The following is a 16,852-nucleotide window of genomic DNA, read 5'->3' as shown; positions in this document are numbered from 1 at the left end:
ATCTTACTAATGCTTTATGGTACCTGGACACACCTGGAAACCAAGATAAAATCACAACCAATAACGAAGGTTTTACCACCCGAAAAAAATTTTTCCAGTACGTTCCGTCATCAGGAAATCCTATGGAAGTAGCAGCCGAAATGGAACTTATGGGAAAACTCCACATAGATTTTTTCAATCAGCCTAAATATCTACTCAATGGTGTGGAAGTACGTATCGAACTTATCAAGTCACGTGATGCTTTTTATATCTGGGGAGATCAAGATTCACCTAGCGTACAAATAAAAATTTTAAAAGCTGCTCTCGAAATAAATCACGTCATTCCTACTCCTAGCACCAGTTTGGCTATAGACAGAGCACTTTCTTACGCTCCTGCACATTATCCGTTCACAAGAAGTATTATCAAGGCATACTCTTAAGTTGCAGGAACGCAACAGATTTCTATCGACAATGCTTTTCAAGGGCCTTTTCCGAATGTTATTGTTTTTACTATGGTATCCACCGCCAGCTTTCTCGGAGACAGTAAAAAAAATCCGTTCGACTTTAGAAGTTTTAACCTATCTTCTTTCCATCTTGTAAAAAATGGAGAGCTCACACCTTCTGAACCTTTACGAATCAGTACAGGAGGAAATGGCGGTTTAGTAACACGTGCCTACCAAACTCTCTTTTCCGGCACAGGTATCCATCACAATAATTATGGACATCAGATAACAAGGAAGATGTTTGAAAACGGATCATTTTTTCTAATTTACAACATTACACCAGATTTTTCAGGAAACGATACACACATCAGTCTACAGGATCAAGGTACCTTAGGAGTAGAAATGCAGTTTTCTCCACAACTGTCGGAAAATGTTACCTGTCTTCTCTATGCTGAATTCGAAGTGGCCTTGGATGTGACAAAAGACAGAGGTGTTATCCTTCACTAATAAACCTAACAATTTTACTCTATAAATTTGGTGTGTTCCTGTTTTCTGCCACAGAAACCTACCTGTATCGTAATAGAAAAAGACTGCCGTGTTTGTGTACTTTATTATAAACGTATCCGACATGAACACATCACAGATCAGACATATTTTATCTCACAACTGTTCCACCAAAACAATTTTTTGTGGTGTTTACCCGAGAGATCTTCTGCCTCGAACGTTCTCCACCCCTGCTTTGATAATCGCAAACACGGATACTTCCGATTCCGAAGGAACACACTGGGTTGCTTTCTATTTCGACAAAAACAATAAGGCAGAATATTTTGATTCATACGGTTTCCACCCCTATTACCCAGAATTCATAACATTCTTGAACCGTCATTCCTCTATCTGGACTCACAATAATACCCCCTTACAAGGAATATTTGCTACAACTTGCGGACATTACTGTTGTGTATATGCTTATTATAAAGCACATCACGTCACAACCAGGGATTTCATCCGGATATTCCCACCGGGTGTCAGTAAAGATGAATATATTTTACACCGTTTTCGTCAGATCTTCAAATGTTTACCGCATTCAAAGTGTCCTAAAGGAGCACAAGTGTGTCGTTCCATCAAACCAGTTCGGGAGTGTATAAGGTGATTTCTATATAAAATATGTATGATGATTCTGCTCACTCTCAGTATCATCTTGACACCTTTAGTGAAAACATCATGGAACCGGTCAAAAATTCTACAATGGAAAAACATGATCAGCTTCTAGACCGTATTACTCATAAGGATGGTGTTTCTAGATGTAGAAAACGTAGACGTCTGCCCCCTACCAAAATTGAGATTCCTGTTATAAAAACTGAACCGATCGAGAGTGAACCGGATGTGACAAAGGATTGTGATTTCATGAAAATACGTCAAGAAAACAGTTCTTCCCAAAATAAAACCGAATGTTCGGAACTGCACAACATAGATGACTGTTTGGATCTTTATCTTGCAAATATATACTTTCTGAACACAGAAAAAACCAAATATGTAGCAGTAGGATTCGAAAAACAAACACCTTTCAATCTGGTATGGGAGTTTTCGCAACAAGGAAGATTACCCGTACGAATTAATTCTTCACAGATTAGAGAATTGTGTGTTTTGAAATCTGATGTACTTAATTACATCGAAACAGGTCGACGATTTAATTATCTCGTCACAGGGAATGTTACTGTCAGTGCTGTAAATTTTTTCGGAAAACGTTGTATTTCCATGTATCAACATTCCTCACCGGATGCTTTTATTTTACACCCCCGGAACTACATTTATTTTTTTGTGAACTTTTCACACCCTTAAGAAAATTAACGAACGAACGTTATCATAAATTACAGCCACATATACAGACTTTTGTGCATTGTATCGAAAAGAATATGTTTTCAGAAAGAAAAGAAGTACCGGAAAACCTGATAAGTCATTTTCACGTTCTCTGGTACAACGAATTGATGATTGAAATATATCTTCAACACAATCTTGGACATTCATTGATATTATAAATAATTTTATTATCCATTATGTATTTTTACTGTAAATGTATATTTTTATATGTATATTATTAAATTGTAAATAAAACATTTGAAAAAAGGTTAAACATTTTTTTATTTTTCTCTATTACAGTAAAAATGGTACATTTTCCAAACATTTTCAACTGCACAGGTTTTGTTCACATTTTTTGATTCACTATGTTCTCTACATTTCTTTTTCTCTACCGAAAGTTTCACACTCTCCAATTTGGACACCCAAATTCTTCAATATTATCTACGGTTAACGTACTCATACGTTTTTCTCCGATACATTTTTCCAACCATTTAGTTTTTTCAGTACCTTTAACATACACATTTTCATTTACAAGTACAGAATATAAAAGATCTCCTAACTTCTCATACGGTACCCAACCATTTTCCCAGGAGAGTCCGTGTTTGTTTGCACGGAGCCAATAATTCACACGACGATATTTTTCACTTAACAAATGTAGACCGTATGGAGGTTTTACTAAATAATCAAATGTACATTCAAAAGGAGACTTCAATATTCCGACTTCTTTCCACACAAATTCACCGTCTTTTCCTCGTAAACCTTGAACGTCCAAAAAACATACATCCATTGTTCAACAGGTACAAACTGTCAATGTATTTTTAATAGATCTACGACATATAGCACACTTATCGAGTTGTGAGGCACAGGATCGACAACTGACAAAATGTCTGCACGGAAGAAACACTATATCGTAAACATTCAAAAAACAGATTTTACAAATCATTACAGAATCTGCATTTTTTTTCAATAACTTTTTTTGCAGAGTTTTCTCTATTAGCACAATATTTACATTCGACCTTATAATGTAGTAATGCAACACTTTGTATAAAACTACAATGGGGCACTGCTGCCAGATGTCTTATAACAGGACAATCTTCCGGTGTCCAATCACAAAATCCATAAAAACAATATGAACACAGTACTCTATCACCGTGGCCTGAATAGTAACATCCTGCAGTCACTAACTCTTCAGGTGTCTGTTGTAATCCTACAGGCCACTTTTCGTAAGTTTTGTATCGAGAATCGACTGATAGGTAGTTATTACAATGCCCCGAAAATCGGTAGCAGGGGTAACTGAACACTTTCATAAATCAGCCAAAGAAAAACAATCTGATACAATAGGTGATGGGGTTCCAGGTATTGGTGATAACGGTACCGGCACAGTATCTTCTACATCACTATCGAACAGGGCTCTGGAAAAACCAAGACGATTCGAAGATACCACTGGAAAACAGGGGTGTCCTTCTAATTTACGTAGTAGAGAACGGTTGCAGGTAGTACACCACAAAATAGTTTTGTTCACTAACACGGCAAGCCACTCTTTCACTCTTTGTTTTAAAGCTTCAGCAATCTCATCTTCATCCTTCCTCTGAATGAGTTCACACGAACATTTGTGACTGGGAAATCCTGTTCTCTCATCCGTAAACTTTTTTCTTTCCACTATCTCCTTCAACGTCTCGCAGGAATGATGGACCGCTTCTCCAGATCTATTGAACAGATAACATCCGCACCATGGAGCTTCACGTAGTGCTACGTACATAAACGGGAACCGTTTCAACACTCGCTGTACAGCCTCACGATCGGTATCGATATCGCCGCAGGATTCTATGACTTCCCAAAACTCTTCGTAACTTATCTCGTAGAAATTCAGAGCTTTCTCCGGAAACGTTATGTAATACTCTGCCATTGTGACACACTCTCGTTCTTTTTATACCGTCTACATATATATACCCTTCTTCCTATTACGTCATTTTCCTTAAACATGTCCAAATAAATACTTTTTGTATTCTTAAATTAATACAACGATCTTTGAATCAAATGGGTCAGCAACATTTTCCCGGCTTCTCAAAGACAGGTTGTTGACCTCTATACTGAATGCGTCATTAAATTCGAAAACCTAAATCAACCTCTGTACCGAAAAACAAACATAATAAAATAAAAAACAACAGTAAAACATTCCCCATCCGTTATCTATAACCTTTTAACCTCTATCTCAAACTCCACACATTTTTGGAACCCTGCCAAATAATAACAATGTCTGCTTGTTCACTCGAATATTAACCCGAGCCGGGAATTTCCGGTCACGTGACTTTCACGTGATTTTGGCGGGAAATTCTCAGAATCGGCCCGAATCAACAATTTCCTATCACGTGATTTTCACGTGATTCACACAACATTTTCTAAACCTCAACCTCTTATCTATAACCTTTTACCTTTCTCAGACAACATTTTAATCATCATTCAACTGACTCAGTAATTTCCTGTTGAAATCAAGCTCGGGAATTTCCCGTTCCGGGGTCAAAAAACTCTTCAACCAATCAAAACTCAAAACACCTATGACGTCATCATCTCCTCATCCAAACAACCAATCAAAACCCATCCACATATCTCAAACCCCGCCCATTTCTGGCCTTCCACCAAAATACAAACAATGCTTCCTTGTCCACTGCCCTTTATCATCAATTGATCTTTCATCGATCTTTTCCAATCAATTGATTTATCGACCCATATCCGGGAACATAACTACTGCTGTGCTTTTCTCCATGCTACATGGAAATAATAATTTAAATTATTATTATTAGTAGTAGTAGTAGAAGTAGTAATAGTAATATTATTGTCCCAGATCTTTGACTGTGAAAAATTGGCCATTTAATTTTTTTTCCACAGCATTTTTCATAATATTTCACAAGCTCAAGGGGGGTTTAAACCCCGTAACCCCCCCCTTGCGTACGCCACTGTCCTTCGCATTGTCAGACAAACGTTGAAACATGCAAGTTGAATCAGGAAAGTTACAGCACTTCTCTAATGGTTGACGTCTTTTCTCTGGAACCACAGTGAAGTTTCTGTTGACTTGCCACTGTTTTTGCATAACTTCCGTTTGTTTATTACCCATTCAGTTGAGTTTTCACTCGTTTTTTACCTTTTTTCAGAGATTCTGGCATAACAACACACTCAGTCACGGACGCTGCCATATTGTCTACAACGCCACCGAACTCGTAGCGGACATAAACAAAAGCACACACAGTTGGGATATGTCATTTTTTCACTGATATTTTTTTCATTTTCCTTACGGACGAATTCTGAAGGTGGAATTTGAGAGTTTTGGCATATCCCAATTCTTTTGATACTTCAGCATATGAAAGGTAGGTGGCAGCAGTATACCGTCATTCTTGTATCTCAAAATTCGAGGTCGGTTTTGATCTGCCGTTATTATTCTAAGCGCCTCAATTGCTTCGAAAGTTTGCAGAGAATGTGTATCGTATTGTATTTCTATTTTTGTTACTCTACGTCGCTTTTCCACCACCTTTGGATAATGCCCACAATGAGAAAGGGTAATGATCGGATGAAATTTATGAAGAGACACCACAAATAATAGCAATGCAGAGGCAGAGACTCGAACCCGAGACTTTTCGTGGCGAGATCAAAAACTTGTCGTGGCGACGAAGAAGTGCATCGAACTGATTGGGAGATAAAAAATATTTTGGGGCAAATGTTATGAATGTTATTTCAGTTTGGAGTGTACTAGAAAACAATAACCTTTGCATTTGTAAACAATCATGTTGGTGGGCCGAGTGGGGTATTGTGACCTGTCCCGTGGGGCGAGATTATTACCCACTGGGATATTAGAATTAAACAAACATTTATTTGCTAGGACGTAATTAATCTATTACTGCGTATATGATGTTTTTTAACTTCAGTATCCAGGTTCGATTTCGTTTCTTCAAAAATAAATAAGGAATATGTATGCAACAAAGGACCTTAAACATTTTAGACTTAGTCACTGATATACATTCTTTCCCAACGAAAACTATTTCCACGTAGAAATCGAAGAGGATGTATATATCGCATTCCAGTCCATTGCGTTGTTCTCCTATTATACTCTACACGAATGCTGACATTGTACCTTTAACAAAGATTATTTCCCTTATCTTTACATCCATTATGTTTACTATACTTTACTAAGAATATCGAAAACACACACAAATTAGTGTAGTTGTGAGTATTGAATGCATTCTCTCTCAAGAGATCATTAACAAATCTACATCAATACACACAATTAAAGTAAAACAAGAATGCAAGAAAATTATAACTATGAAATCTAATTGATTTATATTAACATAAAGCACAAACAAAACAAAACTTACACATAATAAAACCACTACAACTATTTCATAATTTATTAACATCTTTAACCAGTTACTAAAGGAATTAGTTAGCTGCTTTGCAATATCTGATATGTATAAAAGTAATTCAATGATTGTCGTTTTAAACCGTGTTTTCTGTCGATTTCCCTCCCTTCAAGTCTATGTTTTTCAAGAATCGAAACAAAATTAGATGCCTGATGCAACTGTTACCTGAACAGTCCAAGTGCAAACTTCTGACCCGCTTACTTTTGGTGCTTCTAGCATTCAAATTTGCTCCATTGACTAAGCATCTGTTCAAAGAACATTTTCAGCATATAAGATGATCCTCACAGATAAAAGGCGGGGTTTTGTGTGAGGATAATGTGAAAAATATTGTTATGTATTGTGCAGGAAATTATACATAATTCATTTATCACATCGATATGTAACTTTTGCTAACGATACAAGTATTAGTATTACAATAATTAGTGGATCATTTAGAAAATGATGCATAAAAATGAAAATTTGGTTGTTATTTAATGGTTACGTATAACTATTAAAGTTTCTCATGGTTCCTTCGATTTTTTTTTTTTTTTTTTAATAATTGTAGGGTAGATCGGGGCAAGTTGAGACGGAGGCAAGTTGATACATTGCCATTTACGAGGGAACGCGCATGCGCTGGGTAATGTCCGTTAAACAGAAGACGCCGTTCAGCAGTCCCTATTGTCTGAGCGTGTGCATGGCTAATGAACAATTTTGTGCGCGAAGTTATCCGACCAAGTGTATTTTTCAGGATGTAAAGTAACTTTTTTGGATGTTGTTTGAAGTCTCCTGGTGGACTTACATGAACTGTGAATTATTTTGTCTTGGTGGATGTGTGTTGTGCCACTAAAAGGTAAGGAAACTCGGTTATTGTTGTTTGTTTTTCTGTTGTCTGTAGTACGTTATAGTTCGTTAATCGAAATGGCGCCGGTTGGGGAAAGTTGATACGGCTGAATTGGGGCGGGTTGATACGGTGTATCAACTTCCCCCAGCTGCTTCTAATTGTTTTTTTTTTTGTTTGTTTACAGAAAATTGTCCGGCATTCGAGGAGAAATACCAATTGAAACATTTAAGAAAGCTTACGCCGATGTCAAGAATGATACCGTGTCACTGAAAGAAGTCGCAATGACATATGGGATCGACAAAATTACTCTTATGAGGTATAGTAAGAAAAAAGAAGTAAACCAAAGTGTGGGTACCAAAATACGAATGGGTTACTCCAAACATCGTCAGGTCTTCAGTGACGATTTAGAACTGCAACTAAAGGAATACATTGTCCACTGTTCAAGTATCTACTATGGTTTGACGCCTAAAAACATCAGAGAGTTCGCATATGAATTAGCAGTAGCTAACAAGGTGAAAATTCCTGACACTTGGATAAATAATAAAATTGCCTCGAAAGAATGGTTTACTGCATACATGAAAAAGCATCCTAGACTGTCTCTTAGAGAGCATGAAGGCACGAGTCTAAGCCGTGGTACTAGCTTGAACCGACACAACGTAGAATATTTTTCAATAACTTAAAAGCTGTTCTCGAGAAGTACAAATTTGAGAGCAAAGATATTTGGAACACCGATGAAACAGGTATTCATTCACACTGTACAGCGCCCTGGGAAAATAGTTGCAGAAAAGGGTGTACGTCAAGTAGCCAAGGCAACGTCAGCACAGAGGGGCACAATTGTAACACTTGCCACTGCCGTAAATGCGATTGGAAATTCCGTGCCCCCAATGTTCATATTTCCAAGGGTATATTTGAAAGATCACTTTATTCCGAGCGGACCCCGTGGTTGTATTGGAACTTCATATCCCACAGGATGGATGACAACGTCTTCATTTTTGCTGCTTATGAAACACTTTCAGAGCCACGTGAAGGCAAGTAAAGATCACCCATGTCTATTGATACTGGACAATCATGATTCGCATTTGTCGATTGAAGTGTTGAATTTCTACAAGGACAACGGAATCATTATGTTGTCATTTCCGCCTCATACTTCCCACAAACTCCAACCCCTGGACCTTTTAAGGAATTTTATTTTGCAGCAATTGACAGTTGGATGACCAGCAATCCAGGGAAGACCTTTACTATATACGACATACGAGGAGTCGTCACTAGTTCACTACTCAATGCTCTAACACCAAAAAATATTATATCAAGCTTTCAAGGAACGGGAATCATGCCATTCAATCCAGATATTTTTAGTGAAGAAGATTATTTATCATGTTCCGTAACTGATCGACCAATGACCAAAGAAAATGAGCAAGATCGTTTACCTGATGGAAGTAGAATCTCTGAAACCAACGTCTTGGGATTAGAAGCCACCCCTTCCACCAGCAGTGACAGTCAAGAATTGCATCGTGTGTCAGTAAGCCCAGAAGAGTTACCGTCCGTACCCTAAGGCTGGAGAACGAAAAGCAAATCGAAAAGGGAAACAACGAATGATATCGTCAATACGATAGTTCTATGTACACCTGTGTTCACTGTAAATCAGATATGTGCATAACAGAAAGTGATAGTGGCTGACTGCATGTAGGCTATCCATCATGATACGATATTTTGTTCATGTTTGTATGTTTTTCCTGAATACTAAACTTTAATTCAAAATTACTTTCTTGTATTTTGTCTTATTTAATCAAACTATGTCACATCGTTATCAACCTACTTCAAATTAGTATCAACTTGTCCCATACCAGTATCAACTTGCCCCACGACGGCGCAAGTTGAGACGTTGCGTCCTGGGTTACTAATTAGGTTCTCGTCAGCTTACAAATTATATCTGTGAAATTTTTATGTGCTTTTTATAAAGGTAAAGAGTTAAGCTATCGAGTAGTAACATGTTTTATTTTCTTGCTATCAACATAAAAACGAAGAAAAAATCAAACTCTCAAATTGTATCAACTTGCCCCGCTCTCCCCTACGTACTTAATTAGTATCTTTCATGATCTTTGAACCATTTTAAGTTTTTTGGAACATACTTCAGGATTTTTTAGTCTAATTTAATATTTCTAGAACTTATTTTAGGATTTTTAGAACCTATTTTAGAATTTTTAAAACCTATTTATGAATTTTAGGATTTTTAGAGCCTATTTTAGGAACCTAAAAATCCGAGGTCTAGTAATTAATAATAATAGTAATAATAATAATAATAATAATAATAATAATAATAATATTTTTTAATTGAGTAATTTATTTTTACTTTTAATAATACACATATGTGGGGGAGGGAGTTTGTAAATTAAGAACTTTCTCCCCTTCACCAGTTTTCAATGATTTCGCACCCTGGGTAAAGGTGCTATCAAATAGCTCTGTGAAGGGTCTTTCTAACTAGGAATCCATTGAAAAGAGGTTTTGGTTTCGTATACAGGGAAAGAGAACGCTCATAAAAAGCAAGTACCGTGAACTTCTTTAAAATCAAGAAAATGGACAAAGCACGTTCTTTTGCAGTGGTCTTCATTTGGTTGATTTATAGATTTGATGATTTGAGTTAGTGTTGCCCACGAGACGAGACTTCGGCCTGTCTCGTCTCGTGGAAATGCTGTGAAATGCTGTCTCGTCTCGAAAATATTCGTTTGTGTCGGGACACATGATCAATCTCGCCTCGTCTTGAATTTTTAAAAGCCTGTCCCGTCTCGTCCCGTGGGCAACACTAATTTTAGTCCACTTTATGCACAGTAAGGGTATTCGTGACTGACTGCACCTACAGTTTAAAGTGGGATCCGAAGCACTATGTGCCTCCACCGGGTATCGAACCCGGGACACCAGGATTACAAGGCGACGACGCTACCACTGCGCCATCAGGGATGCTTGGTCTTCAATTGGTTCTCGACTAGTACTAGTACTGCAGCGCCTACTTGTGTGCACCTAGTGGACATGTGTGCAAGGAGAACAGCGGATGCTGAACATTGGCATCAACAAGCGGATACGTTAGTGGCGGGTCGTGACAATAAATTCACATATCTGTAATTTACTCGGAAATGGTTCATTTGGGGGTCCACGTTAAATCCAAATTTGTTGATTCTATTGGTGTGTATTACTTTCACCCTTACAGTTTGTACCACCAATTCTTGAGTTTTTATTTATTTATTTATTATTTTTTAATTTTTATTTTTTAAGTCCACTTTCTGCACAAAAGGCTAATCAGGACTGTACCTACATTTTAAAGTGGGGCCCGAACCACTATGTAACTCCACCGGGTCTCTCTAATTTATGTCTACTTCCATTGTGAAAGTTCACTTTTTTCAATGCGATTAAAAATGTATCTTCTTCAAGTTTCATATAGAGCAAAATACAATAACTATCAAAACCATAAACATCTCTATTACATTTTTTGTATTCATTGCATAAATGGAAAATATGTGCCATTGTCTACATAATATTATATTTCTTCTGTCTACAAAAACTTTATTTACAAAAACAGAGTATAAGAAATATACATTGTTGTTTGAATAGGAACATATACTACAGTGATAATACATACAACCTTTTGTGCTAAATTTGCACTAGAAATATTTCCGAAGAAATAGAAATAGCAATGTTTTCCTTGTTAGAGCACATGTCAGTATTGAACATGCCTGTATGCTTTGTACTAAGTATAAACATTTTCTACTTACAGGTTTCTTGGAATAGCTCGTCAGTATTTGAATGTAATTTTGAACACTTTTGTTGTTATATCTTATTGTGCTAATCCATTCAATTTTCAAAATCAATAATTATTTACTTCATCAGTATTTTCGTGATGTGGATGTCGTGTAGAAAAAAATCTAAGTATTGTAATCTAAATAGGACACATTGAGTTAAAAAGAACACTGTTTCAATCGGAAACACATCCTTAACAATCTTGGTAAGCATTATAATACAGTATTTGTATTACTATGCACAACATCAAATGTAAAAAGAATGCATTAATAGAATTTAGTTGCTTCAACTTGTCTTCTGTATTCCTCATTATCTGGATTCTCGGTGCAATTATTTTCGTTGTTTGGCGGTCTGATTTTGTTATACCTATGGAAAATAAAGTAACAATTAACGAAATTGAAAATAATTTAAATTTCATGACCTCATGCGATGTGCCCTGTTCTCACTGACAAGAAAAGTTCCCAAACCTCCTGATAATTGAAATGTTGAAGTTTTAAGTGCACTTTATGCACAGAAAGGCTAATCGGGACCGGACCTACAGTTTAAAGTGGAATCCGAACCACATGTTCCTCCACCGGGTATCGAACCCGGCACCTTTTGATTACAAGGCGACGATGCTACCACCGCGCCATCGGAGAGACCCAAACCATGGAACTTGCAGAGTAGGACCATTATGAGACCAAAGTTTCAAGTGTGCAACGAGAATCCAACTTTAAACTGTAGGCAGAGTCCCGATTAGCCTTCCTGTGCATAAAGTGGACTTAAAACAACAAATCAATCAATCAATGAACCAAGTGTGCAATGAGACATTTCACAAATGGGCAAAGTCCCTTGATCTTGATCAAGATATTTAGGGCCATACCTATAATGTAATCACGTAGAAACAAAGACAACTAGCAGTGAAGTGTATGTAACCAAATATCTACAGAGATCAATTGCAGCAAAGTAGATATATCATTATTTGACACATGCAGTGGCGTGCCAAGGATTTTCGAAAGGATGGGTTATGTATAATACTTTATTAAGTAGTCAGTCCTCATTTTGCCACATTTTCCTGCCTTTGACGTCCTTTTCTTTTTTAGAAATACTGGATGAAAAAGGGGGTTATAACCCCCCACCCCCCTTGGGCACGCCACTGGACACATGCCAGGATAAATTGAAAGTACTATGTACTTACGCCATTCTATTTCATGGTAATGTGTAGTGTAAAGAGATTGCTGCAAGATCAGCTGATTCTCGCATCAGAAATAGATAATGATAGCAATTTGCATTGCAGTCAGCAACATTGGAAACTTTAGTAGATATGTGTAAAATATATTCCAACATATTACGAAACAAAGGCAGCTTTTCTCGTGATACATATTCTGATGCTTTGCATGCATAAAGCAGCATAGGTTGACACTGTTTTTTTTTGTTTTTTTTTACACTCAATTGATTGTATATTAAAGAATGCAAATAATCCAGGTTGACGGAATGCTTCTCATCGTATTACATGTACTCTTCCATGCATCATGCAATTAGTTTTTATTGGCGAAAGACATAGACATCAAGAAGCTGGCAGTACTTTGTACCTTTTAAGTATGTGTGGAAATTAACATTCCTGTTTTCAAAGGTTTTGACCAGACGTTGACTCAAGTAACAGAAGAAATGTTCCTATTATTTCTGGTACATATTCAGTGTAGTACAAGTACTGTGCACTCGTAAATGTATTAACCAAGTTCAAGAGGTTCCAGCCAGTTGGAAATATCACTGCACACTTGTCACTTTGGTCCCATTATCATCATATTCTGCAAGTTTGCATGTTGCTTCTCGTTGGAAGGTCTATGAGCTTCCCTTGTGAGTAAATCAATATAAAGTGATACAAAAGCTGATACATTTTGCCTGAGTGTATTTCAGAAGAGGCTCAAATATTAACTTGTACATACCATGGAAACTGTATTCAGGATAGTCTCGAGTGCAGCTTGTTCCTTCGTGTTTCGCCTAATGGCTGATCAGCACAAGATAATCAAATTTGACAGGTGTCAGCCATTTTAGGTAAAACGGGAATTGCAGTTTCACCTAATGCAGTTTAAGGGAAGTCTTTGTTAAGTGAAGGGAATTCTGGTAAGCAACAGGGGAATGTTTACCTTGTTTTGTAATCGTAGCATTGTTAGTCTACTTGATTACAAAATTGTTGCATGCTGTCTGTACAGATCAGAAATGACCATTAGGAATGCGAATAATTAATGTAAACAAGCTTTCTCGTCCATTGATAGGAAATTGGAGATAAAGTGTGTGCTGGTCGACCCAGCCCTAACTCGAACAAAGCCATTGCGTTTTAATGAATGGGTCTCAGGTTCGATTGTTAGGTTGCACATATCATTTCTTACGATTCATCTTCAAGAACTGTAGGACCAGTTCTGATTAGCCACTTTCTACTTGCAGGTATAGTTTTCAATTCATACATTATACATTATACTTTGGGTCAGTGATTCATGCACATATCCCAAACACCCTCTTAACAGTTTTTCATTGTTTACCCAGACAACCCCTAAATTTTTTATAATTTATTATTTCTTTGGGACAAAATTTACTTGTACCTCCTGCCTCCCCCAACTTGTCTATTTGCGGAAACTCATTATGTGCGGTATGATTTGGGTGAATCCCAGGAACACAATGCAAAAGCCGCGCCTGCATGGAGCAAATGAAACATCATATTACTAGTCTATGGGCCAAGTAGCCAAAATCAAGAATTTGGTATATTTCGGGGCCAAAAACAACAAGTGTAATATGTCAAATTAAAGATAAACGTTTACGCTACAACGTTTGGAACACTTTCTTCTCAGATGCCTAGACCATTAGTAAATTAATGATAAACATAATTATTAGTAAAAAATACGATTTCTTTACTAATCTTTGATTAGCTACTTAATGGTTGCTCCTATCGAATAATGTAAGATAACCTTAAATATAGAATACATCTTAACCTTTCATTTGAAAAAAAAGATCGTTGAAATTGGTTTCAGAGATACAGTCGTTTTTTTCAAATGTCAACATCCGCCACTTTGGATTGGCCGCCATTTATATTAGCTACCACTTTGAGATGGCAATCATCGTTTTTTGGTATCCTTACACACCCAAATAACTGTGTCATAAAGGACATAGTACCCTCTAAATTATACCGTATTCTTGACTGGCCAATAAACTATTACGGGCTGCTTTGAAAATCTTAAAAACTGGAGCCAAGTAACATTTTTCATTGCCACATTCATATTCAGCACCTTCGAATAATAAAAATTCAAGTACAAGGAGTCCCATAAGGCTGGAACCATAGGACAAGAACAAATCAAGTTAATATTAGGAACTTATTATTGTACAACACAGTTAAAGAATGTGTTGGAAGTCGCCACATGCAAAATAACTTGGATTCGCTCCTCCTAAGTCAGCGCCATGGTTCACCTGTAACAGACAAAAGGGTAATATGAAAAATACCTATGGTTCCAGACTTATGGGACACCCGATAGTTTGGTTTCAGAAAGTTCTGACTGAAGATTAATGTTAGGTGACAATTTTCAATCATTTAACAAATGTGTGCATGTTAGAGAAATTGATTAAACTGTTTTATTGAATCAGGGGTGCCCATCCTCCCCAAGGCTCATGACACGCTCCCCCCAAAAGGTAGAACATTTGCTCCCCTCGTTTATGCCGAATTAATTACTCAAATTATTTTATCACACAAAATTTGCGGAAAAATATAATACCAGAGGTGCAACCACAAATTTTTGTCTGGAAAGGGGGGGGGGGGCACGTGCCAGGATAAACGTAACAATAATTACATTATTATTTTTATTATTATTATTATTACTACTACTAGTAGTTATTAGCTTCATAAATTACGATTAAAGGGGGTAGAAGTTTGTACTAAAGCATTTGTTTTGAACAAACGATTTGAAATATCTTTTCAACACCGTCAATTTCACATTAGCTAATAATGGAAATCAACCACACAAACTGTTTTTTTGAATGGAAGAAAATGAATGATAAATGCATTCCAAAGATATATGTGTAACTTTCATGTACAACATATGTTTTACACATATGCAACATGGAGCGACCAAAAAATAAGAAAATACATATGAAACAAGCTAACACTAAATTGTGTACGTATTCAAAGCTTATTCAATACAAATATACAGCACACATTATTTAAATATATTACATTACAGAAAACAAGTATTGAATATTAAACACTCTGAATTTGCTGGAAAAGAGTCTGGATGGAGCCTATGCGGATCTCCACACAGGCTCTATGTTAATATTTCTGAATTCAGCCCATTACAAGGATCTACATATCTGCCATTACCTGCCAATATTAAAAACAAAAGACCCGTGGTTAATATTGAAAATAACGATGAGAAATGCTTTCTGTGGTGTATTTTAGCTGCTTTGTTTCCAGTTTTAAGGGATCCAGAAAGAATATGTATATGTATATATGTATATATATATATATATGTGTGTGTGTATATGTACATATGTATGTATATGTATGTATGTGTATGTGTGTATATATAATCTTGTGTAGTAGTAGTTGTGCATTTGTGTTTTATCTTGTGTAGTGGTTGTTATGTGTTTGTGTGTCTTGTGCAGTAGTTGTGCTGTGTAGTGTTTTTGGGTTTGTCTTGTGTAGTAGTTGTAGTGCCTAGTGTGTTTGTGTTTATTTTGTGTAGTAGTTATGCTGTATAATGTCTTGTGTAGTATCGGTGGTGTGTATGTATGTGTCTTGTGTTGTAGTTGTGCTGTCTAGTATGTATGTGTAGTAGTTGTGCTGTCTAGTATGTTGGTTTTGTCTTGCGTAGTAGTTGTGCTGTCTAATTTGTTTGTGTTTGTCTTGTGTAGTAGTTGTGGTGTGTTTGTGTTTATATTTTGTTGTAGTTGTGATGTGTTTGTGTGTGTCTTGTGTAGTAGTTGTGCTGTCTAATGTGTTTGTGTTCGTCTTGTGTAGTAGTTCCTCCATTCATATTGGGGGTTAGGCGTAGAGCTGACAACTCTGCACTGTAAAAACACATGTCAAGAAACAACAATATAAGGCCATGGATGTTCCCAAGGTAAAATATTCCGGAGGTAAAATAGTCCCCCGTTCGGATCTCCGGGTGGGGACTACTTTGGGAGGTCTCTGGACTAAGGATAAGATCTACGTTAGGAAGAAGGATATTAAATTAGGCACCTGGAATGTTCTGAGCCTTTACCGGCCTGGGGCATTTCAGTGTACAGTTAATGACATAGTTGAGTATAAATTAGATGTAGTAGCTGTCCAGGAAGTTAGGTGGCCAGGAGAAGGGAATTGTAAAACTAAAAATTATACTTTTTTCTATGGTGGTACTGAAAATCATAATTTTGGAACAGGCTTTTTCATAAATAATAGAATTATATCGGCTCTTAAAACAGTAGAATTTATTAATGATAGGATATCATATGCAGTTTTACAGGGTAGGTGGTGTAAAATTATTTTAATAAACATACATGCACCAACGGAAGATAAAGATGATAATACTAAAGATGATTTTTATGCAGAGTTA

General features: G+C 36.7%; 1 protein-coding gene across 1 annotated transcript in view; it reads right to left on the bottom strand.

Annotated features, from left to right (window-relative positions):
• Positions 1 to 11,135: 11,135 nt before the first annotated feature.
• Positions 11,136 to 16,852, bottom strand: part of LOC145990224 (uncharacterized) — an 89,244-nt gene continuing 83,527 nt past the window's right edge. Inside the window, exon 6 of the mRNA XM_083125898.1 lies at positions 11,136 to 11,663. Coding sequence (XP_082982024.1) covers positions 11,564 to 11,663 — 100 coding nt within the window. The 3' untranslated portion in view covers positions 11,136 to 11,563. The remainder of the gene's footprint in view (positions 11,664 to 16,852) is intronic.

Source organism: Lepisma saccharinum, chromosome 7 (genome assembly GCF_977018435.1).
Source record: "Lepisma saccharinum chromosome 7, izLepSacc3.1, whole genome shotgun sequence".
NCBI lineage: Eukaryota > Metazoa > Arthropoda > Insecta > Zygentoma > Lepismatidae > Lepisma > Lepisma saccharinum.
The sequence above is the reverse complement of the archived record's forward strand: the minus strand, read 5'-3'. Positions and strand labels throughout refer to the sequence as shown.